The 23,780-nt window shown below is 55.3% G+C and overlaps 2 protein-coding genes and 1 long non-coding RNA gene across 5 annotated transcripts; 2 read left to right on the top strand and 1 right to left on the bottom strand.

Moving 5' to 3' along the window:
* Positions 1-75: 75 nt before the first annotated feature.
* On the bottom strand, positions 76-12,313 carry PGF (placental growth factor). 3 transcript variants are annotated; one of them, XR_011726301.1, is made up of 8 exons: positions 7,599-12,313; positions 7,387-7,426; positions 6,507-6,703; positions 5,027-5,103; positions 3,295-3,324; positions 3,142-3,204; positions 2,443-2,602; positions 76-2,366 (listed from the first exon to the last, which is right to left on the bottom strand). XR_011726301.1 is itself a non-coding variant. In XM_071745975.1 (7 exons), the coding sequence occupies exons 1-7, from the start codon at positions 7,662-7,664 to the stop codon at positions 2,345-2,347; spliced, it is 495 nt and encodes a 164-aa protein (XP_071602076.1). In that variant the 5' UTR covers positions 7,665-12,313; the 3' UTR covers positions 76-2,344. The 3 variants fall into 3 exon arrangements, 2 of the variants coding, with proteins under 2 accessions (XP_071602076.1, XP_071602077.1); XM_071745975.1 differs by lacking the exon at positions 2,443-2,602; XM_071745976.1 differs by lacking the exon at positions 2,443-2,602 and having other exon boundaries at positions 76-2,184.
* Positions 12,314-12,616: 303 nt separating this feature from the next.
* On the top strand, positions 12,617-13,980 carry LOC139797120 (uncharacterized). Its single transcript, XR_011726302.1, has 2 exons — positions 12,617-12,995; positions 13,141-13,980. It is a non-coding gene; the product is annotated as an uncharacterized lncRNA (long non-coding RNA).
* Positions 13,981-17,468: 3,488 nt separating this feature from the next.
* EIF2B2 (eukaryotic translation initiation factor 2B subunit beta) lies at positions 17,469-23,379 on the top strand. The gene is made up of 8 exons (XM_071745971.1): positions 17,469-17,692; positions 17,975-18,095; positions 18,625-18,773; positions 19,425-19,588; positions 19,865-19,960; positions 20,800-20,937; positions 21,585-21,651; positions 22,912-23,379. Exons 1-8 carry the CDS (start codon positions 17,530-17,532, stop codon positions 23,067-23,069), a joined length of 1,056 nt encoding a protein of 351 aa, XP_071602072.1. The 5' UTR covers positions 17,469-17,529; the 3' UTR covers positions 23,070-23,379.
* The last annotated feature ends 401 nt before the right edge of the window (positions 23,380-23,780 follow it).

Genomic DNA, 23,780 nt, shown 5'->3' with positions numbered 1-23,780 from the left:
TCTGGGCAGAGCTCCATGAAAACTCTGTGTCGAGAAGCAGTCAAAGAGGTGACACAAGGAACTATCAGGAAAAGCTGCTGACCAACAGGTTTTTTTAATTTTTTTTAATCACCACTCTTGACAAACTTATTTTTATGAATTAGCGTCCTTGGGTTTATGTGACTGCCTTCTTAAAGGTTTAATACTACTGCAGTGAAGCTTACACTGCTAAAAAATAATGAAGAAACTATTGTGCTCTTCCTTCAAGTGCTGTACACAGTTCCCTTCAGCCTCCAAGCACAACCATCCAGGTCAAAACAGCCAGGCACTGGGAGAGCCTGCACAGACCAGGGCAGGCCATCAGATCTAAGGTGCCACATGGCCCATGCAGACCCTGGATACTGTGGGAAGGGGAGCAGTGAGTCCCCCTCATCCATGAGGCAGCCACTGTTGAAGCAGAGCTCACACAAGATGTACCCCAGGACATTGTGGATGCCAGAAATGGAAATGGAGTCCACAGGGGATCCTGCAGTTGCACAGGTACAACTCACATACACCACATCACACCATATGGTGGAAGCAGAGGGTCACATTGCCTCAACACTCCTCACCAGCTTTCCTTGTCAGGGTACCATTGCCACAGGACCTGCCCTGTCCCCATGTCCTTGTGCAGGCCAGGCACAAGGCAGCACCAGCATTACAGCTCCAAGTGAGTCTGCCTCCTCTATGTGATGCCATGCCAGATACAGGGAGGAGCTGCCTTGGACCCCAGCACTTGCTATGTTAGGCTCCACTCTTCAGTGCCAACTAAACTGTGCATCACCTCAGTTGATGGTAACATTGAACCCTCTGCACACCTTGCCCTCCAGGTTTTTGCTTGAAGCTTTCCAGAATAACCCTTGATTTTGTTTTAACTCCATGCCAGGGATGCCCACAGGTATGTTGGTGCCCAACTCACCCTTAGGGTTTCCAGCTGTGTGCACTGCTCCAGGGTATGCCTTGCACAGAGCAACATAGGGTGTACTTGGCAGCCAGCCCCAGCTCCACTGCAGCCGGGAAGGGAAAGGGGAGAGGGACAGCCCCAGGGGCACAGTTTAAGGTGTTCAGAGACAAGGGCTGGGGCTGCCCCCTAGACCTGGGCACAGACCTGGCTGAGGGGTTAGCAGAAAACAGCAGCACCCACAGACACCTCGATGAGGGCCACCAGCTCCCTGCACACCCCACAATGTTCTCAGTGAGGGACAGGGGGACCAAGCCTGTCTAGCCCCATACCAGGTGAATGGAATGAGCCTTGGGTGCATGTTTCTTGGGTTGAGGTGTTTCTTCTGCTGCTATAACCTTGCATCAGTCCAGCCAGGGAGAAAGAAACCCACAGAACAATGAGCCAGACAGATGGACTGAAGTGAGAACAGGACAGAGATGGTGAATAGAGAGAGGCACCAGCCCCACACCATGGGGTGGGGGAGAAGGGCAGCTCCCCCAGGGGTCTCCCAGTACTCATCTGAGCTACCGCACATGGGTAGCCCCCGGCCTGGTGAGCAGCTCAGTCCTGACCACCTGGTCGCCCATCTCTAGCATCACAGCAAGGGCAGACCCTAGGGTGCTGCAGAAGTTGGTGCAGGGGACAAGCCCTGGGCCACCAGAGGACTGCCCTCCCCCAGCCTAAGTGGGTGGAGAAGAGCCCTCCCTGCAGCTTCTGGAAAGCAGACAGGAGTGCTCACACTGACTGCTCCTGCATCTGATCACCAGGTTTTATTGAGCAGGGCAAGGCTGGGACGTAGCTGTGAGTGAGTGAGGAGACCTGGCAACCCCGATTCCCTCCCCTTCCCGACTGAGAGGGCTTTCCAGGCAAGTTCCCTGGCACCCTCCTAGGCTGCCCCGTGCCAAGACTGGGATGGATGCAGCCCTGCAGCCTTGCCCTTCCCAGGTTTCCTTCCTCCCCAGCTGCAGGGCTCTGGCAGGACAGAGCAGTTTTGCAGCTGCAGCCCTCTAAGCTGTCTCCGCTCGCCCTCCACATCACGTTGTCCCCAGCCAGCTCCAGCAGCACGTCCACCAGCTCTACTCCTCATTGCTGCCAGGATGCCCTTGAACGCCAACCACACTGCTTGAGCTCCTTATCTTCAGCCCCAGGCCTGATCATTGGTCCTTTTGTCCTGCTGCCGATGATAGATTGGGTGAGAGAGTCCTCATTTCCAGGCTGTGTTCCTGCCAGGGCCAAGCAAGAGTCCAGTCAGCTCTTCCCTGTCAGAATCCCATTCCCCACCGTTGCTTGGAGGGGCACAACTCCAGAAGTTTCCCATGCCCGGGGGAAAAGCAGCCATCTCCAACGCAAGCAGCAGGACCAAGGCCGGGGGCAGAGCGGAGGCTACCTGCGTGGTGTCCCACATCTGCAAAGACAGCACAGCTGGAGAAGACTGCTTCCAGGATGGAGGTGAGAGGGAGCACCAGGATCTCCAGGCTTACCCACTCTGCCCTGGGTCCCCTACTCCCTGTGCCTGGCCTCTCTGGCACCAAACCATGGGGTATGGATCTGGTGCGGGGACTGGAAGCAGTCTCGTTATAGGGTGGGAGTGAGGCCAATGGGGCTGTTGGTGCTGGCTGAGCCCCAGGCAGCAACCTTCAACTGAGAAAATACAGTGGGAAAGCGTCTCCACAGGCACCATAACCCAAAAGTGTCTGCAGTAAGAGGCCAGCCTGCACTCTTAGAGCAAGTGGTTTGAGACAGTCAGCTAAATCTAAGGACGAAAAAAGCGTAGAGTAACCCAAACAAGAACTAGCCAAGGACTGCAGGAAGGACACAGCTGGCAGCAAGATGAGGCTGAAACTGGCAATTCATGGATCCAGGAAACCCAGCGTGGTCTGAGATAGCCATAGAGCTACACACCATTGAGGCACCTAGCTCATCCATCCCCTCCTTGGGTGGGGCTGGCCAGCTGTGAGCAGCTGAGTCTGAAGACTACCAAGCACCTACTGAGCCTTCAGAAAATGCCCATTTCCCCACAGCTGCTCACTGTCTCCTTCATCCTGCTTTCTCCTGTGTCTGCTCTGCACAAACCCCTCACTGCTCACAGCACCAGTAAGGACCTAAAGGCTTAATGAAGCTGCTCACCCCAAAGGAATGAGCCCAGAAGACACCACCAATACCTGTCCCAGCTCACTTACAGGTCACAGTCTTTACGTCTCTTCTTGTCTTGTCTTCTCTTACCTCGGCCCTTGGACCTTCTCCTTCAAAAGGAAAGTACCACAAGACAGGCTGATGAGTGGGAGATGAGACCCACAACCCCAGCTGGTAACACTGCTCCTGATGTCGCTTACCTTCCCAGCCCCATCAGGTCCTGCCGGGGCCTGCAGGGTGAGAAAAAGACATAGAGAAATGGTTACTCAGGCAATGCTGTCTGTTGAGCTGCTGGAGATGGTTTATTGAGACGCCTCGGTGTGCAGGACAATCTACCTATTATCATTCATGCTTAAAGCAGAGCCAATCTGACTTCCCACCATGTTATCAGCTCCTCAGCCAAAAGCTGATTGCAGTTGGCAGAGAGAGCAAAGGAGCAGAGGATGGTCAGCTTTGGTGACTCTTCCTGGTGATAGGACATCTTGCCCATGAGGCCAGGAAGCATAGTTTCAGTTTCAGTTGCTCTCAGTGACAGCTTTTATAGGTCAGCTGGCTAAACAAGATGCAATGTTCAGAGTAACATAAGGAATTTGCTGCAAAGTCTCAGCAATGGTTCCCAGACAATAGCCACGACATACTTGGCTTAAGAATCCCCTATGTGGGCCAAGGCCAGGACATCCACCATGTCTGCACTAAACTTCAAAGTGGAGCAATGCAAATGTGTGGGAAGAGACTTCGGAAAAGCCAAAGGGTGTTGCAGAAGCAAGAAATTTACACAAATTCAAAGACAGCCTGCACAAATACTCATAGGAGATCCCCTGGGAATTACCCCATGTAGAAAAATCACAACAGGCTCAGGAAATTCCCTGCATGGAAAATAGCTGGAAGCAGAGGGGAGGAAGTAGCACGTGCTTCTTCCCACTCCCTCTTCTGCATCCACTGACAGATGCTCCAGAAATGGACCTTGGATCTGCTCCAGTACAGCCATGCTTACAGCTGCAGGGGAATACCAGCCTGGGGATCCTTAGCCTCTTCTTCCAGGCAAGGATCAAATCTAACAGCTGCCCAACATAATATTCAGTCCCCAGTTTTTGCAATACTAAATCATCCTGGGATCATGGTGGAAAGAAAATGCCAGGACCCCTGTGCAGGCAGTGCTGGAGAGGCTTTGTGTCAGGGACCAGCTGCAGGCAGCACTGAAGCTGCTCCCACAGCACAGCAGCCCCTGGGCGGAGGCCCTGTCCTGCCTGAGCTCTCACAACTTCTGGGACACAGTGATCATTCCAAGGTGTTAACTGGAGCTACACATTTAGCCCAGCACAGCTCTGCACATCCATGCCAGGTTAGCACTACATGTTTTAAGCTTTAATTAATCACTTTGGATGTAAACCCCTGCTCCTTAGCCCTGGATGGGGCAGCCCCTCTTAAATGGAGGGGCAACTCCCTTCAGGCTTCTCTTTGGGTCACAATCAGGAATGCTAAGCCATGGAGCCCCTGCTGAGCCACCACCTTGGGCATGCTGCCTGACAGCAAGCACCTGCCTTGGTGCTACCAGCCTTGCTCTGCTACCCACAGGCAGCTCCTCTGGCTGGAGGGGCACATGCCTGGCATGCCAAGGCGGTCACAGGGATAGGGCACACAGACATCTCTGCTCACAGAGCTGGGGTGCCACAGCAGCTCCATCCCTGCAGGCAGCATGTGGTTCCTGGCCTGGCTGCACAAGGCTACACAATCCCCTTGGCCACAGATGTGGTGCAGCCTGCAGCTGAGCAAGGGCCATGAGCATGGGCAAACCCCAGCACAGAGACAGTGGGGGTATCCCAACACAGCAGGGTGCCCCCAGGGCAGCCTTGTCCCACATGCAGGGTGAGCTGGAGGAGCTCCTCTTGCTGGATGGACACAGGAGTGAAAAATGAGCCCAGGGGTCCCTACCTGCACTCACACTGCTTGTGCTCGGTGAACACCATCTCCACGTAGGGCGCTTCCCCATTTGGCTTTATCTTCAGAAGCTGGAAGAGGAGCAAAGGTTACTTCCCAGCTGGCGACAGGAGGGGGCTGGAAGGGCTCCTGCGGCACTGCCTCGCCACCCCAGCCTCTCGGGCAGACGCGTGTCTAACCTGTTCCTCGGGACCTCCACCACCAGAGACTCCACCTCTGCACGCAAGCAGCATCAGCCAGGCCCGGCTGCCCCAGCAGCTCAAGAGGCTCTGCTTGTGCTTCCTCACATCCACAGGGCTGTCATTTAAGTCCTGTGGTCTCAGGATTCCTCAAGGTTAGAGGAGATTTTTCTGTCTCTGCCTTTGTGCAGAGCTTTCATATATTTGAATGCTTTGCCCATCACCCTTCTCTAATGGAAATATATGCCTAGTCATGTTTTCCCAACCATTCCTGATGATGATGATGCCTCCTCCTGGTCCCCTTTGCCAGAGCACTGAGCCTGGAGCAGGTATCATGGTGCCTTCCCCAGCTCAGGGGTACAGGATTTGCTCTCTCGCCTGTCAGTCGACAGCCTAGTCAGGAGTTTGGGTTAAACATCCAGGGGCTTCAAAGGGTATGTTCATCATTGGTGTGATCCACACCAGCCCCTGCAGATGTGCTTGACATGGCTACCCCACATACAGCAGTGGGATCTCTTCCATGGAAGGAGACCTGTGGTTGAGTCATTGCCTCTCATTCATGTCAGGCTCCATCTCAGTCAGGATTTTTTGGAGACTGCTTTCCAACATGCTTTCATCCCCCAAGGGACCAAAATCTCTGGTGACTTATTCCAGACACTCTCTAGTCCATCACCCATGGCAAAGCCACAGAGGGCTGATCTCAGGCAGCACAGCCCAAGGGTGACAACGCTATCCAGGACACAGGGAGGAGCCAACCAGCAGCTTGTTTGCAGCCTGGGATCTTCAACTCCACTTTGCACAGCTCCCACAGTAGGGACTAGAAATGTGTCTGGCACAGCCCTTTCATGTACCCTATGTCCCCAGCACACATCCACTCTCAGCACCACCGCAGGCATCTCCTGACACACGAGAGCCTGACTTCTCCCTGGGATGCAGGGGCAGCATCTGCTTTGCCCCAGTAGGCACTCACAGGCAACTGGGACACCCTCAGCCCCACCACAGGACAGGGAAGGTTTGGAAAGGACAGCAGTCAGGAAGATAAGACAATGCAGTGATGAGAGGGCAGAAAAGCAGGGAGCAAGGCTAGGAACACCAGGAATGTCACCTGGCCTCAGGGACAAGCCCAAAGAGCTGGCAGATGGACCCTCCTGGTTTGGCATGCACTTGAGAAGTTGTGAGTAAGCCCCCTCCCGTTATCCATGCTGCTACGGTGTCCGGAGAACAAATTGACCCTCCCGCCACTTGGCAAGGAGCCCACCCCCTCCCCGGCGCAGCCACAGTCCCGCAGTGCTTACCTGCATAGTGACCGTGCTTGTCTCCACAGGGACGCAGCGGAGACCCTCATCCCCACAGCAGCCCCCACACCGCTGCAGGGAGACGCAGGAGGGTCTGAAAATGTACTCCACCTCGTTTGGGAACTCAGTAATGACGTCCACTAGCTGCTCAAGAGGCCGGCAGAAACTACGATTCCAGATCTCCCGAAAGCTCACGACTGCAAGAGACCGGGGGGCTCTAAGGCAGCGCCCCGGAGAGGCCGAGCCCATCCCGCCCACTGCTGGGGCAGGTGCAGCAGTCGCGGCTGGGTCCTGCATCCACCACAGGGGCACAGGAATGCGGAGGAGCCCCTTAAGCCGGCATTAAGCCCACCAGCACACTGGTGCGGGGCTCTCACAGCCACCACACCTATCGTGGCGGGCTTGCTCTCCACCTGCCCGCCACCTCCGTCTCCTCCTTTATGGGTTCACCTCCCCGTCCCCGCCGCTTCAAGGCTCCCCCGCCCCCCCTTCCCTCCCTCGGCAGAAGCTCAGCCCCGCAGGACAGGGAACAACCGTCCCCTCGGGTTTCCCAGCGGGGAGAGCAAAGGGGAGCCGAACCGGACTGTTCCTGCCCGGGCCTCCCCATCTGGCACCGGAGGAGCAGTAAGCTCGAGGCGAGGCTGCGCTCCACTCCGGCCCACGGCGGTGCCGGTGCCACAAGGGCCGGGGGTGGGCCGGGGGGCACAGGCTGCTCCGAACACCGGCACAGCTTCCTGCTGCCCCCCGGGCATCGCCGCGGGGCTCCGGATTGATAATGGCTCCAGGGAGTACGGAGCTCCCCCCAGCCCCGAGTGCAGCCCTCCCTGGGCTGCCGCCCCTTCCCCGCCAGGGCACCGGGGGCCACCCGCTGCCAACTCACCGGGCGGCTCCGTGCTGGCGGTCCCTCGCGCCTCCGGGGCCTGCAGGGAGGGAAAAGCGAGCGCTGGAGGGGGCGGTACCGGGGGACCCACCGCCGTCCCCCCACCCAGCGCCGATAGGAACTGCCCTGGCGGCCACCGCCGCCCCAGGCAATGGCACCAGAGGGGCCGGGCTGCCCCCACCCCGACCCCTCTCCCGCCCTCCGGCTCTCACCGGGGCGGGCGGTGCCCCCAGCACCCCGGCCACCAGCAGCCGAAGGAAGGCACCGAGCAGCCGCATCGCCGTTCCCGCCGCACCGGCACCGACTCAGCTCGCCGCCGCCTCCAGCATGCCGCCGGGCCACCGGCCCCGCCGTGCCGCCTCCCCCGCCGCCGAGCCATGGGAGCGCGTCCCGCTCCCCAGCCCTATTTCACCGCCACCGCCCCGCCCCCGCCCGCCCTGGCCCCGCCGCGGGGCGGGAGCAGGTGCCCGGCCCCGGGGGCTGCGGGAGCAGCTGGTGGCTCCCGGGTTCGGCAGAGCCCCCGGCTTTCAGGCTCCCCGCACCGGCACCGGCCATTCCCTCAGGGGCCTGCCCCGGGGCTTATATGGATCCGTTCGTACCCAGAGTATCCCCGAGGGGTGGGAAGCGCTGGGGCTTGTCTCGGGGCTCCTGGGCTCGCTGCGTTCCTCCGGTTCTTGCCCATCTCTCCTAGGGTCAGTGTGTGCTGCCCCGTGCCCGTCCGGCCGCCCCTTTCCCATCTGTCCACTCCCTCCCCTCTCTGTTGCTCTGTCCCTACCCAGACACTACATGACCATCTACCCACCCCATTCCCCCCAGGCTGCGCCGTGTCTGCCCAACAAGCTCCCTCTGTCGGACCTCTAGCAGGGGGTCTCCAGCCCCCTCAGCCCCAAGAACAGCATCCCGATCCTGTCTGCCGTGGGGTGGTCCCTCCCGCCTAGGAGGGAAGGGGGCACAGTTGGTCCCTGGAGCAAGTTTGGGGCCAAACGCAGCTTCCAAGGGTAAACCCAAAGGAGCTTTGTGGCCTTTTCTGGTCTATTTTTAAGCCCCGCAGCCAGGGAAGGTAGAGCTAAGAGAGGTGAGAAGGAAAAAGATCCCAGCGGGCAACCCATTCCCCGTGGGCCACAGCTCCCACAGCTCCCAGGGGAATAGCGGGCTCTATGTCCCTGCCAGGATTCACGTTTCTCTCCTCCTGGGAGGGCAGAGAGACTACTCCAGGGCTTCCCTGCCCACTTCTGTGTGAGGTCTGAACCTGCGGTGTGAGGACGCCAGTGGCTTGTCCCCACCCGTCGGAGTCTGTCCCCAGGGGATGCAGGACACAGCAGCCGCCTTTCCCCAGCCCCGCTGGGCCGTGCAGGTGGCAGGGACTCAGGCGCCAGCAGGAGCTGGGCTCTGGCTGGAGCTCCAGGGTACCGTCGAGCATGTGAGAAAGCTGCTGGAGCAGGGCCTGGCAAATTAGTAGGGAGATGCTGCAGAGATAAGCACACTGAAATCCCAGCCCCGCCAGGGCAGCCGGGTGTGCTGCAGTTCATCACTCAGCAGCACAGCACGGGGGTGCTGGGGGCTGCCGGGAGGCTTTTCGGTGCCTGTTCGTGTTCTGGCCCCTGCCTGGGCAGCAAGGAGAAGGTAACGTCCTCATTGTGATGGCTGGAGCATGCCTGTGCTCTCCCTCTGCCAACCACCGACTGCACTGGCCAAGGAGACACCCGCACCTCCCCATGGACAGTTTTGAGATGGGGGGTGAAGGGAGCATTTCCTCCCAGCCAAGAGCCCAGACCAGAGGCTGCTCTGAGCAGCAGATGCTGCCAACTTGCTGGACAGACAGAATCCTGTTATTGTGAGGACCGTGACCACACGGGGCCTCATGCCTGTCCTTGCAGGAAGGTCCCTCGGGTCCACCTCTCCAGACACAAGGCCAGCCTCTGGCGCTGGAGCAAAGGGCTCTCCCCCAGGAGCCGTTTGGCTGGGGAGACCAGCCCTTAATTGCCGAGTGCAATCCTGTTCCTGGTCTGAAGCTATTTCCTCAGAGGCCTTGGGCAGAGTTTACATTCCTGGGATGCGCATCCCCTTTCTAGGCTGCACAGAGCAGAGAAATAATATTTGGACACTGGTAACCTGTGACCAGAAACATCCTCCTGCAAATGGGAGAAACATCCAGCTGTCTGGGGCCACAGCTTCTCACTTTCCCCTCTGCCATGTTCCTTCTCCAGAGGCTGAGCCTACCCATCCCCAGCTGCAGGACAGGGCTGGAGGTCGATGCTATAAATGCACGTCCCTTGTGCTGCCTGCCACTGGTCTCTGGGGAGCAAAGCTACGCACTTGGGGAACCAGGGACAGCAGAGGCTCAAGGGACCAGCCACACACATAAGGCAAAGAAAGACATTTCTTTAAAGAGCTACTTTCCCTGAGAGAAACCTCACCCTACTCACCACAGGCAAACTCCCTTTAAGTCCCCTTTTCCATAAAACAGACCCATTTAGGCATCAAAATCCTCTCACAGGTTATCTTCTCCCTTGCCAAATCCCACCTTCAGCATCTCAGATGAAAAGAGCCCAACAAAAACATATTCCTGCGTGATACTTAAGCAAACTGTAGCCAGGACCTCCTGTGTGAGTCCTGGAACCCCTGGAGAACACCTCTGAAATACTCAGGCTATTATTTTTGTGCTATTTAGGTCATCTGAATCAGTCTGATCAGGGTTTGGAGGCTTCCACTGAGGGAAGTGCAAACCCCCCCATGCTCCAGCTCCTGGCACAGTTACCCTCTTGGGGTGTGGCTGCTGCTTGTGCCCAGCAGGCAAAAGTGTCCTCAGCAGCTACCTATGTCCTGAAATGTGATGGGACACCCATGATCAAAGTTACCTGAAGACATAAGGTACTGGGCTCCTCATTCCTGCCCTTCATCACAGAGAGCCCATGTTTCACTCTTGGTGTTCCATTCATGGCTTTCTCTGGCCCTGTGATCTGGCTCTTAGGCTCTCCTAAGCTCCCTCACCAGTGAGCACAGGGGACTTGGTTCATAGCTGGTGCTGAGATAAACCAGCTCATCCTTCTGCAGGTTGTCTCTCCAAAAAAAGCAGAGGCCTGGAGGGTGGCTGTTTGGAGCTGTGTGTGCTTGTATGTGAGAGTGGGAAAGATGAGCAAGGTCTGGCAGGGGCTTCCCCAGCAGCATCCTCTCTGTATGAGGAAGCTCAGGCATCTCTGACAGAAGACTGCTGCTGATTTCTTCTGGGAAACATAGGGCTCTCCACTACCCTTGCAGGCAAACAGGGCTGCACCAGTGACCCTTGGATGATCAGCATTGCTCCTCAAGGAAACAGCCTGCAATCAACCTGCCTGGTCCTCTGCACCCTGAAGGACTCCCCAGAACCATTCCACAGCTCCGACTTTGGGGATGCCAGTGGCAGCACATCCCTTGCTCCTGGCAGCTGATTGTTGTGGGGTCAGCGGCTGCTCCCAGCCCAGGTGCACGAGGGGATGTGTTTGCCGAGGGGGAGGCTGACAATAGGGGGAAATGGGCCGGGCTGTGCACCCCAATGGTGGTGGCTCATGGCCCCGGCCACTGCTGCCCGTGGCAGGCGGAAGCGTCCGGCCTTAGTCAGCCCCGGCCGCACGTGGCAGGAACTCCGCTGTTTGTTTTGGTTGCTCAGGAGGGGAGTTCAACCTCCCCAGGGACCTGTGACCAAAATCACAGGCACCTGACGGCCCAACTCCATGCCTGGGCAGAGCAGGGTCTGTCCCCTCTGAGTCACAGGCACTGGGACTGGCCAAGGTCAGACACGAGTTTCAGAGGGGCATGGGATGGGCACCAGGGCTGTCCAACCCAGCAGCAAACCCAGGTGAGGGGAAACCACGGCAGGCCTGACTGCTGCTCCTGGGCATGGCTCAAAGCCCCCATGGGATCAGAGAAAATGCCACTAAAGATGAGGTCCCTGGGACAACCAGACCCAAGCCCTGAGCAGCTGCATCCCTCAGCCAGCCAGTGCTCCAGCATGCCAGCAGCGGATGGGAGGCTGTCATCAGGGAGGTGAGGGAGAGCACAGACTGAGAGCACATATTGCCGGGCACAGCGCCTGGCAGCTGCAAAGCCTCAGGGAGAAAGGACTGGCTGGGCCGCGGGTGTTTTCAGGAGAGCACAGCACTGGAAAAGGGAGAGGCACCGGGGAGCCCAACCGCAGCCCCAAGCAGACGTGGGTGCCTACAGGTAAGCGTTGTGTCAGCAGCCTCTGCGGGACACAGTCATGGCACCTACAGCAGCCCCTTGGACGTGAGGTGCTGAGAGTCTGGATCAGGAACCGTGCTGCTCCCATGGCATAGCTTGCCTTGTTCTGCCCAAGGTCTTCTTCTGAAGCCCTGCTTGGGAGCAGAGCCCCTAGATCCCAGAAAGCATGCACAAGCTCCTCTCTGGCAGCTGTGCTGTGCTTCGAAAAGCCCAACCAGGCTGCGCCCAGGACAGACTGGTGCAGCAGCGTATGTGTGACCCTCCACCACCAGCAGAGATGGAGCATCTCAGGTCCACATGGGACAGGAGGGATGAGGTATGGCAGCCCCAAAGGAAAAGGGCTCTCCCAGAGGGAGTAGAGCAGCCCCTCTCCCCAGGAAAGAGACAAAGACAGAGATTACTGCTCCACTGGAGAACCAAGCACATCTAGCATGTTTTATCTCCCCTGGGAAAAGGGAAGGGAGCACTGAAGGGAAAGGAGAGACGCCCAGGCACAGATTACCCAGTGTTCTGCTGCTACCCCCCACCTCCCAGCTCGCCCATCCCAGTCAGCCGCTGGGCAGGGGCTGCCAGGCATTTTTCTCCCCTGCCAAACTCGAACCTGATCCACACCCAGCTCAGAACTTCTGGCCCCTTATCATGTGGATGCAGTTCTCCTGCTTTTAGCTGTCATAATATTGACACAAAGCAAAATAATAGTGACGGCAAGACTCTGCCTGACTCTGGAAGGCAAACAGGCAAGGAGGCGGGGAGCAGCAGGTTTGCAGGCTCCACTATTGTGTGGGCATGGCTCAGAGCAGCAGCCTGGGCTGCTCCCCAGCTCTGCACCCCAACATCACACCTGCTGATAAGGGGGGATGTGGGATGCGGGCAGAGGGGGTATGCATGCTCTGCAGCACACTCCCCATCGAGGAGTGAACGTGTGCATCAGCAGGGCTTCATCTCAGAGGCTTTCCCAGAACGTGGGTGGAGGAGTGGCTCATCTCTCCCTTTCCCTGAAACCTGGCAGCTGCTGAATAGCTGCCATCACCCGCAGCAGACAATGAGGAAAGCAAGCCTGGGGCCAGCTGCAGCGCAGGAACTGCGGGGAGCTGGCTGGTGACCAGGAAGCAGCCCAGACTGCTGGTGTCACAGACCCCTCGGTGACCACAAAGCAGCCGAACCACGCTTTGTCTCCCCCCAAGGGCCTGGCTTCCTGCAGCCATGCCAGGTTTGCTTGGGGCTTCTCTGAAGCCAGCCTGGAAGGATAGGCCCCAAGCTTCACCTGCACCCCAGCCCATCCAGCCCGCTGTGTGCCCTCCAAGCCATAGCCAACACCTGTATAGTGCCACAGAGGTACCTGAGCCACTTACGCCTTTGGTGGCACTGGGCAAAGCCAATGCCTTCCCCAAGTTCGGAGGCCCATCACCACCAGTGATGCCAGGGGTAGGACTTTCTGCCCAGCCCCGCACCGGGCTCCCTCGTCCCTTCCTGGGGCTTGTTATCCTATATGACATGCAGCAACTTCCCACACTTCCCTTGCTTCTTCCTGACCAGCCCAGCCTTTGAACCAGTTGCCTGCCGGCATCCCGAGAGGAGACCTGGGGAATCACTGCAGATGAACAAGCTGATGAGTGAGGCTCCACATCCAGGGGAGGCATTTGGACCCCAGCCTCCCATGGCTCTCCCAGGCGCCAGGAAGGGGGAGGGGCAGCCCAGCCTGGGCTGCTTCCACCAAGAGTCGTAGAAAAACCCTCCTGCTTCCCAGTCTCAAGCTTTATTTTTAAGGCTCAAGAAAAGAGGGGGGTGTGTGCAAATGGTGAACTTGCTGGCAGGAGAGTCAGTCCTTGGGCCAGATTCAGAACCGCCTACTCGTTTCCCGTAGGGATCGCAGACTCCATTGGCACCACAAGGGTCTGGCTATGGGCTCAGCCTGCCGGCGGGCGCTGCCTTGACGTGAGGATGAGCCAGCAGCCATTTACCAGGTGCGTGTACACATGGGCTGCAGAGCAAGGAGCTGCATCAAATCCTTTGCTAACTTGAGGCACTGAATCCATCATGTTACTCCCCAAAGCACTGTTTCCCCTTGGCTGCCCAGGTGGTATCGTCTATGCTTTCCCGAGGATGACCACCTTAAGGGACAGTCCCTAGCAGGGTCATCAGAGAAGACCAGCAGAACACATGCCCTGGTACCTGCAATATCAGCAGTGAATTTCAAGCATGTTTTAAGTGCTGATGACTCAGGCAGTGTGTGCACGCACTTCCAGACCCACAGAGATGAGCTTTCCAGCTACTCACATACCTGCTTTCATCACCCGCTGTTTGTTTGGGTTTTTTTGTCTCTTTTCCTTGGAAGCTCAAGTTTTAAACATGCATTTCAGCACTTGGTTCAGCCCACCATTTCTACTGCCTTCATTTACTAAGTGACCTACTTTCTCTCCTGTAGCACACAGAATATTAGTTTGGGGTTCCTCAACCCTTCAGCAGATTCAATCCTGCCTCCTTGCAGCTCTGCCTCTGCATCTGTGGCTGTGAGAGCTTTGGGCTTGAGTCATCCCCTCTGATTTTGTCTTGGTCTTTGAGCATGAAGTTCACAAAGACTGATCGTGTCACACCAAAGATACCTTTGCTGCAGCCCATGGTCCTTACACCATACTTCACATTCCCACCCCTCCATGCACTGTGCCATTCTTAACTCGGTCACTCATGCTCCACAAGCGTCCTCAGCACTCAGCGGTGACCCTACACTGCTCCTTGACGTGTCACCTATCCAGTCTGTGCAGTCCATGCTCTGCTGACAGCCTGAGCCATTGCTCCTGATGGGCCCTTGCTCTGTTGACTCTTGCCTGCTGGCTCCTTCCCTTTGCCTGCACTGAGCCTGAGCAGCTCACTCTGCTTACCCGGGTGCTGCACACGAGTCCAATTACTAGAGTTCAGCAAACTCTGATTCCCCTCCCTGGCACTTCATCCAGCCCACTTATCCACTGAGAGTTTCTAATCCAAACAGCCTCCCAGCACACAATGTTCCAGTCCAGCCTCTGTCCTGCCCTATCCTCCCTCACACAAGCACTTGGGAGAAGACATTCAGCCCCCAGGGATGCAGAAGTCACTGGGTGGAGGGGAAGCAGTGTCTCCAGCAGCCATCCCTGATGGCATGGAGCAGGATGCCATCCTGGGCAGGCTGGCAGTTCTCCAAGATGATCCAGATTTTCAGTTCCTCTGCAGGCCCATAGAACACACTGCCATGCTCGTCTGGCCAGCTCATCCCCGGCTCAGCTCTTTTGCCCACAGCACCAGCACCATCTGCAGTCATGTCTCTTCCTTGCTCACACACCAGCTGGGAAGCTGCAGTGGCCAACTCTGCCCCAGGGGACCTGGATATACCCAGGAAAGAGAAGGAGGGTGTGCTGTGCAGGAGGCAGCTGCCTGTGACCACAGAAGGAGGGGCAATTCCACTCCATAATGTCCAGCAGCTGTGGACCACCAGTTGAGTGCCCTTCCAGCTGCCCAGGGGTGCACAAATGCACCCCCACCACACTGCCCCTGCCACAGTGGCCAGCACAGTCTGCAAAGCAGCAAGATTTTAGGAGAGTACATCAGGACATCAACACCTATCTTTCCAGCTGTCTTCCCCGCTTGCCCCACACTCCCTGCACTGCCCTCACTGCCACACCTCGTTCTCACCCCCTCCTTTTATGTCCTCTTGGGCACTCCTTGTCTAACTCATTGGGTCCTGGCAGCAGCTGCTGGCTAATGACAACCAAATGTGTCATAGCCATGGTCCTTCTGACCAGCCAGAGCCCAGGGTTTGGCTTTCAGCTCCAGAGAGCTGCAGGTTCTGGCTCAGATCAGCAACACGGATCTAACAGCTCCTGAAATTCCCATTTGAAGGCTTTCATTCATGAAAGACACGGCAGTGCAGCACACCATGTGTAGGACTCTGCCCCTCAGGAGACAATCAACTGCCTGCCAGCTTTGGCTGTCTGTGGCAGCAGTGCCTGGAGAAAGTGCCATAGGGAACAGCATGAGCAGGGAAAAACCTCTGCAGTCTGGCAAGGCACTGAGAAGAAGCTGCCCCTCAACAGTTCCTGGGACCAGAACAGGGAATGTAAACAACCCAGCATCCACAAGGAGGTCATAACCTCAGAGTCCGGTTTCCTTTCCTCTTCTCCCTCCTGCCTAATCTCCTCTAAGAGCTGCTCTGTTTACTCATGAGATAAGTAAACAAACAAAGGAATGCTCCAAAGCAGTGATTTTTAATTTTTTGTTTTGGCCAATCTGCTGCATGCCCTGGTTCCAGGATCCCTGCATGCCACAGCAAGCTGGCAGACAGCAAGGCAGAGGCAGAGCCAGCAGCAGAGGGGGGCAGCTGATGGGCACGGGCTGCCCTCCACTTGCCCTGCCTGCAACACAGATGAGCAGAGAGGCAAAAGAGGGAACTGTGTTACCCTGCAGAAACACAGGGCTGGGGGAGCCTTGGTCCAGGGAGCCTCCATTTTATGCAAGATGGAAGAAAACAGCCCCCTCCTGAAGCTGGGGAGAAGGGGGTGAGAAGGCAGCAGGGAATACAGATGTGCCTGATCAGCACAGCATGGCCCAGTACAGCTGAGCCAACAGCAGGCAAACCTTGTTACCCTCGACTGACTCCAGGGGCAAAGCAGAAGACAAGCTCATCAAGAAGGGAAACTCTGGCTTTGAGCCAGGGCAACAGCACCCCTCAAACACAGCCAGGCAAAGCCAGAGGCATGGCCTTTCAGCAAGAGTTCAAGGGATGCTGTGAGCTTCCTTCCCCAGGCCAGCAGGCACTCTGGCTTCTGGGCATGCAGGGGCACCTGGGGAGGCAGCAGGAGAAGGAAGGCATGGAAGGACTCTACCCAGTGCTGGGTGACAGATCACCTGCAATACATCCTCAAGACCTAACACACCAACTACTGGTATCCTGCTGGGGATCAAACAGTCCCAGGGTAACAGCAGGCTGTAGGATGAGTCCTAAAAAGATCCAGCGAGTGCAGGAAAGATGTGATGAGCACTCATTGTCTTATGGGCTCCTGCAGGAAGCAGCCACTGAAAGCTTCCAGCATAAACCAGTTTGCTTTGATTTCCTAATCTGAAACAACAGGACACAAAGCAGAGCCGCAGAGTAAAGCAGCACTGCAATGAGAATTACACTGTGGCTCCTGCTGCTCCCTGGATACAGAGCTCCAGGAACTGGACACAAAAGAGCTACATTCCTGCCTTATCCAGGGCCGGTTCTGGCTCTGCCAGCAAGAACAATTGGACTGCCAGGAACTGCGCCTTTCCCACCCCATTTGCTTTGGCTCTCTCCATCTAGAACACCGCACGGTCCAAAGTAAATCCCTGCCCACGGGCTCTCCCCGCTGCTCTGCACAGGCCCAGCTCCCCCCGTCCTGCCGCGTTCAGACGCCGCATTCCCTTGCCCAGGCCCTTCCCGACGCCGTCCGCAGCTTTCCCCTCTCAGAGGCCTCAACGGCGGCGTGCGGGCCAGGCGCTTCCCTGTGCGGCGGTAGCCTCGCTGCTCCATCCGTGACGGCCCGGAGGGACCGGCTCGCCCGCCGCCCATCGCATGGGCTCCTCCCGCACCTCCGTACCGCCGCCAGACCTCGCCCCCAGCACCGAGCCTGCAGCGAGGCCCGGCCCGCCGGCCCGCCGCCTCACCGCGACCCGACCCGACCCTCCGATCCCGGCCCGCCGCCACCGCCCCACCGGGCCCCGCGCGGGGCCGGGGGTCACCGCCCGTCTCCCGGGTGACGGGAGAGCCCCGCCAGCCCCTGTCGGCCTCAGGGCACCCGCCGGACGCGCTTCTCATTGGCTGCGCCGCCAGCGGGGGTGGGAGCACTCTGGCAGCATCCGCCAATGAGACAGCGGTAGGGCGGAAGGGGAAGCGGCGGGTGCAGGTTACCGCGGCCAGGCCGCAGCACTGCAGCCATGCCGGGTGCTACCGAGCTCGGCTCGGAGCTGTCGGAGCAGATTGAGGCGTTCGTGACGCGGCTGCGGGGCGGTGGGGAGCGGCCGCGCTCCGAGGACACGGCGCGGCAAACGCTGTCGCTATTGCGGAAGATCATCGCGCACGGGCGATGGAGCCGAGCGGGTGAGGGCCGGGCGCTGGCGGGCAGACCCGGTGCGGTGGCGGCCGGGTACGCGCAGCGCTTCTCCCGGGCGATGGAGAGACGGAGGGCGGGGGAGCCACGGTGCCACGGGGCTCGGCGCTCCGGAGGCGGCCGTCGGTTGCGGAGTGGGCTTGTGCTGCCAGCTCTGGGCTTTTTGCCAGCCCTGAGTGCCTGGTGCCGGGGCCCCTGGCCGTGGGGCTGGTGTGGGGTGGGTGCTCTGGTCTACTCCGGGCAGGGATAACCAGGCTCCTGCTTTCTTTCAGGGGAGCTCATGGATCTGATCCGGAGAGAGGGACAGAGGATGACGGCAGCGCAGCCGTCTGAGACAACCGTGGGCAACATGGTTCGGCGAGTGCTGAAGGTGATTCGGGAAGAGTACGGCAGGTGGGGCGCCCCTCTCTCCCTGTCCGTGCTCCTCCTGGGAGCTCCTGACTGCTCTCCCACACTGTGTGTCCTGCTGCTCTCTGTGACCCCTCCAGTCTCTATCAGCCCATTCCCACCTCTCCCATGGCGGAATTCACTAAGTTTAACACCAGATGAAACCTGTCATTTTGAGTGTAGCTGATGATATTTTTCTCTGGTGAAACTCTGCTTCGTGTGTGCATGAGAGCAGTCTGTGCCCTGACCTCAGGCTGTTCTCTCTGTGTGTTCCCAGAAGGGTCCATCTGCCTGGAGCAGCTGCCTTGCATTTGCTGCTCATTCAGTGTTTGCACATGACTTAGGAGGGTGCTTGCTGACAGACCTCTGGGTATGTCTGCCAGAGACAGCTAGGGAAGCTCTTTGGCATGGCTTGGTGTGACTCCTGCCTGTGGTTTTCCTTCCTCTCTGGTCACACCCAGGTGTGCTGCCCTGTGTCAGCCTGGCCATACCACTGTGCTCTGTCCCAAGGCTGAAGGGCTGCTTCTCTCCACAGGCTTCATGGACGCAGTGAGGAAAGTGATCAGCAAGAATCCCTGCATAAACTCCTGACTTCCGGAGGACTGAGTGAGGATTTCAGCACCCCTTATCCTCCCCTCAGAGCTAACGTCATTGAAGCTATTAATGAGCTGCTAATAGAGCTAGGTATGGATGGGTATGAACGGGCCCATGAGTGGAGCTTACAGGATGGGACTGATGCTTCCCCTTCCTTTTAGTTGGAAAGAAAACAACAAAGATCAGGGAGGCTTCATCTGAAGGGACTAAGGGATAGCTGCTCCCAGTTCTTGGTTTAATTACTCTTTGCCTTATAGGGAGATGGGTGGAACATTGTGGAGGGAATGGTACGGGGGGCATTGGCCTGTGCTCTTCTGGGTAGTTTTGAGTCCTCTGAAGAGGAGTATCAAAAATATGCCAATCCCTATGCATGTGTAGCCTGATCCATGTCACAAAGCCCATTTTTCTTTTTTTGCAGTTGGGTACAGATCAAGCTCCCAGCTCTCCTGAGGCCCAGGCTGCCTCACCTCTTCTTTCCTTGTGGTTCTAGTGGTACTGAAGTGTAAAATCACTGAATTTCTGTAACTAGTTTCTTTGTGGGCATGTGGTTACCTACGAGTAGCTAGAGAGCATGGGGCATTTGAGGGCCATCTTGGTCCCTCTGCACTAGTAAAATGAAAGGGGAGAAAAACTGCTTCAGCTCTACCAATGCTTGTAGGATTGCTTTAGTAAAAAATGCTCTTGTTGCAGCCCTGACAGCACAAGGGTTGCTTTTTCAACCACAGCTTCCTTATGTTGCAGAGGGCACCACAGATAACATTGCTATGCAGGCGCTGGAGCACATCCACTCCAATGAGGTGATCATGACCATTGGCTACTCACGTACTGTTGAAGCCTTCCTGAAGGAGGCCGCCCGCAAGCGGAAGTTCCAGGTGATCGTGGCAGAGTGCGCGCCCTTCTGCCAGGTAAGGCCTGGGCTGGCTGCTCGTGGGGCTGCGTTGTCCTGCATGCACCTGGACTCTCATCTCTGGGGGCAAGCAGAGCACTGTGGAAGTTTCTTTGCAGTGGGGAGATCGAAGACAGCTCCTTATCCTACTCTGGGCCCTTCCATCAGAGGGCTGTATTTCTGTTCTGTTGCATGGTGCTTCTGTGGCTCAAACAAGAATTGAGGGCTAGTATCTCTACAACTGCAGTGCAGGAGCTGTGTCCTAGGGGACCAATTGTATTCTCTCTCTTTTTAGGGTCATGAAATGGCTGTCCGACTGTCTAAAGAGAACATTGAAACTACTGTCATGAGTGATGCAGCCATTTTTGCAGTCATGTCTCGAGTCAACAAGGTAAGGAGGGTTCTGCTGGAGAGGGTGTTCCTGGCAGGTTTGGAGCTTAGACCTCACAAACCAGCTGCAGGTCCCAGCAGCAAAGGATGTGTTTCTTCACTGGAGACTCAAATTGTAATAGTCCTTACTTACAGCTGGGGTAGAGATACAATGTTGGACCCCAGGTCACTACAGTGACTGCATAGAGATAGGTTTTTCTCCCTTAGTGGTTAGAGGCAAAACACTTACAAGAAACCAAGACAGCGAGGCCTTAGAAGATTAAGTTCACATTTTAAAAAGAAAAAGGAACAAAACTCAGCATTTCCAAAGGGGAGGAACTCCCATTGTGTGGAACATAAGATGGGTGGTGAAGGGAATCACAAAGGTGTGTCTTTTTGAACACAGACTTGTTCTGTACTTTTACAGACATTGGCACCCGAAACTAGAACAAAAATAAATTACTTGTAACATAATAAAATTTGGTCACGCCACTTATTATCTATGTATTTTTAAGCTGTTTTACATTATTCATTATTCCCACTTTACAACAAGGGAGTTATTGCAGCTAGCAGTCAGATTACTTGTACAAAGCTTACTTTGCAGGCTTCTGCTCGGTGTTCCCTGCAGTAGAACATTCATTTGTCTTTTGAAGATCTCTGCTGGCCTCACCATGCTGCTGATACGTTCCTGTTAGAGAGGAATAGTGCAAAAGCCAGTGCCAGATGAAACAGATCAGGCATCCAATTGCACTGTCTGGCTGGCTGTTCTGACAGGCTCCTCATCCAGCAGGGTCCAAGCCAGGAAGCATGCCATCCCCTGTTTGACATGGAACCCTATCTAATGCTGATTTGCCTTTTAAGGTCATCATTGGTACAAAGACAATCCTGGCCAACGGTGCCCTGATCGCTGTGAGTGGGACTCACACTCTGGCATTGGCAGCTAAACACCACTCCACTCCCCTCATTGTCTGTGCCCCCATGTTCAAGCTGTCACCACAGGTAAGTGCAGCAGCTCTTTAGGACTGTGCCTGCTCTACAGAGATGGGGGTCATTTTATTAAGGTTGTGGAAGCTTAGGGTAGAGACCGCCTGTCCCATGCAAGGTTGGTAAATGAGCCATCTCCCCCATCTAGTGCGGTTACTTCAGATCCTCACCCAAATCTGGCACACGTCTTTGGAGCTCCCTCCTCTGTCACACATGCTGAGTAAGCAGTGCATTTGGTGTAAGGATGCAGACCACTAGAGACTGACATCAACATAGTTACTTTTCTCCAACTGCGGTGGATTTCAATTTATACCTGTAGTCTCAAAAGACCTGCTGCACTGACAGAGGAGGTAGATGGGAGATGCTCTGGATTGCTGCTTCAGTATAGTCAGATGAAGTTGTAGACTGAGGAGGTCCCTTCTCTGCTCCCGTTTCTTAGGATTTGCAGAAGGGCAGCCAGGTCACAGAAGGCTGTAAAAGCTCTGAGGAAGAACCTTTCACCTGTATATGTTACAGAGGTTCTAGGTGCAAGCATTAAACAGAAGAAGTGGCACCTGGCAAGTTTGCCCTTGCTTTAGTTCCTTCCAGCATGCAGGACCTGTTTTCAGCAGCATAATGAGGCACTCTCTTTTCCTGACTTTCCTGTACTCTTTCTCATTCAGTTCCTTAATGAAGAAGATTCATTCCACAAGTTTGTGTCACCACAGGAAGTGCTGCCATTCACAGAAGGTACTGGTTCTTTATACAAACTGGTCAGACTGGTTCGAACTATAATTTTTACTTTTTTTTAAATATCTCAAGTAAAATTTAAGTATAAGACTGTAACTCAAGACAGAAACTTTTCCTATTGTCTTAAGCAGGAAAAAGTGCTGGGAACCATCCTATTTTATACAGAACTTTCTATTACAGATAGTATAGAAAAAGGATTTCCTTTGAAGACCATCTTTGCACTTTTCCTTCTGCTCTGAGATAGTGTTTTATTATAGGATCGTGCTAGGCAGTTTTCTGTGGGATGAAGAAGATGCCCAACACCGAAGGCAGCTTCCAATCCTTCCTGCAACTTAGGGTAACTCTGTTACATGATCCACTTGTTGAAACCTGGTATCTGCAGTGGGCTTGCCACACAAGCACTGTCTTTAGAATGGTGTCAGCTCTCAAGCCCATTTACAGATAGTAAAGTCTCTTTCAAAGACACATTTCTATGTGACAAACTTTTGAAATTAAGATACCAGGTTTGGCACAGAGTTTTGGTTTTAGTCTTCTGAGCTTTTCTTGAAATAACTTTGGCAGCATCTGGATTTTTGCATTCTAATTACATACTGGGAGGTTTTCTGGCAATTAGTAAATCTAAACTAGAGGAAATTTGGGGTTACTCTCAGTAAAAACTACCAGAAGGGAGTGCTACCACTCATCCAAGATTGCTGTATACCTGTAATTCATAGAATCATAGAATATGACGAGTTGGAAGGGACCCATCAGGATCATCAAACCCAACTCCTGTCCCTGTGTAGGGCATGCCCAGGATCACACTGTGTGCCTGAGAGCATCATCCGAATGCTTCTTGAAGTGAGGCAGGCTTGGTGCCGTGACCACTTCCCTGGGGAGCCTGTTCCACTGCTGAACTGCCCTATGGGTGAAAAACCTTTTCCTGATATCTAACTTAAACCTCCCCTGATTCAGCTTCCTACCATTTCCCTGAGCCCTGTCTTGGGTCACAGGAGTGAAGAAATAAGTCCCAGTCCTCCCTTATGAAGAAGCCATAGACTGCAGTGAGGTCAATCCTCAGCATCCTTTTCTTCAAATTGAACAATCCAAGTGACCTCAGCTGCTCAATTCAACAACACCAGTGAGGAAGCTGGATATCCCAGTACTGACTTTCAGATGGCGTGTGCATACCCCGTTTGTTCAGGGGCTCAGGAAGACATGCAGAAGGCTGCATTTAGTTTAACAGAGTTCCTTTGTCTAATCTTGCTGTTGTTCACTTAACAGGGGAGATCCTGGCAAAGATCAACATTCATTGCCCAGTGTTTGACTACGTCCCTCCAGAGCTCATCACTCTCTTCATTTCCAACATTGGGGGTAACGCACCTTCCTACATCTACCGCCTGATGAGTGAGCTCTACCATCCAGATGACTATGAGCTCTAACACCAGGAAGCACGTCGCTCTCCAGACTTTTCCCATCTTTCTCTTTGGAAAGATACAACACCTGATTAAAGTGCACAGTGTGAAGATGGGTTGCTGTGGGGAATCTGCTCAGCACAGTGTCTTTCCAAAGGAACAGAAGGCAGAGCTCTTGTAAACGTATTGATCCCTGTGCTGTGTTACAAGCCATATGGATTTGCTCACCCACTTCGATTTTGGAACAGCAAGTCATGTCTGTAACTCTCTGGGGCATCTAAGCTGTTATTTCAAAGTGTGCTGCAATAAAGTCTGTTTACAGTGACCTCACTGTTAAGCACGTTTGCCATATGCAGTTAATTTCTTACTTTAATTAGCAGGAATTTTACTGGTGTAGGAAGATGCCTGTACCTATGATGCAGTAGCAGGCTCTAAGATGTACTTTCACATACAGATATGATGGAAAGCTGATGGCAATTGTCTTCAAAAGGGATTTTTTTTTTTTTTTTGGTAGCATTTTCAGACAAGTTTTGGTGAGTTACTGAACTACAAATCAGCTTTTTGTACAATCCTGGAATGGAAATTCCATTCTTGATGAGAGGCAGACCTTTGGAAGCCCTGTCAGCTAGCTTGTTCACCTTCCTTTCAGAAGGCAGAGCTCAAACTCCTACTCTACTTATTGTAACTTGAGGTTCTTTGCTGCACTAGTTGAGTGAGTGTGGTTATTCTTTTTGGATA

Source organism: Heliangelus exortis, chromosome 5 (genome assembly GCF_036169615.1).
Source record: "Heliangelus exortis chromosome 5, bHelExo1.hap1, whole genome shotgun sequence".
Classification (NCBI taxonomy): Eukaryota; Metazoa; Chordata; class Aves; order Apodiformes; family Trochilidae; genus Heliangelus; species Heliangelus exortis.
Note: the sequence above shows the minus strand (reverse complement) of the source record. Positions and strands in the feature narration are given on the sequence as shown.

Coding starts and splice junctions, on each gene's coding strand:
- EIF2B2 (XM_071745971.1), top strand. CDS start 17,530: ATGCCGGGTGCTACCGAGCTCGGCTCGGAGCTGTCGGAGCAGATTGAG. Junction 18,774..19,424: donor TGAGCTGCTAATAGAGCTAG/GTATGGATGGGT, acceptor CTTATGTTGCAG/AGGGCACCACAGATAACATT. Junction 19,961..20,799: donor TCATGTCTCGAGTCAACAAG/GTAAGGAGGGTT, acceptor TTGCCTTTTAAG/GTCATCATTGGTACAAAGAC.
- PGF (XM_071745975.1), bottom strand. CDS start 7,664: ATGCGGCTGCTCGGTGCCTTCCTTCGGCTGCTGGTGGCCGGGGTGCTG. Junction 6,704..7,386: donor CGCCAGCACGGAGCCGCCCG/GTGAGTTGGCAG, acceptor GGTCTCTTGCAG/TCGTGAGCTTTCGGGAGATC. Junction 2,367..3,141: donor AGACGTAAAGACTGTGACCT/GTAAGTGAGCTG, acceptor CTGTCTTTGCAG/ATGTGGGACACCACGCAGGT.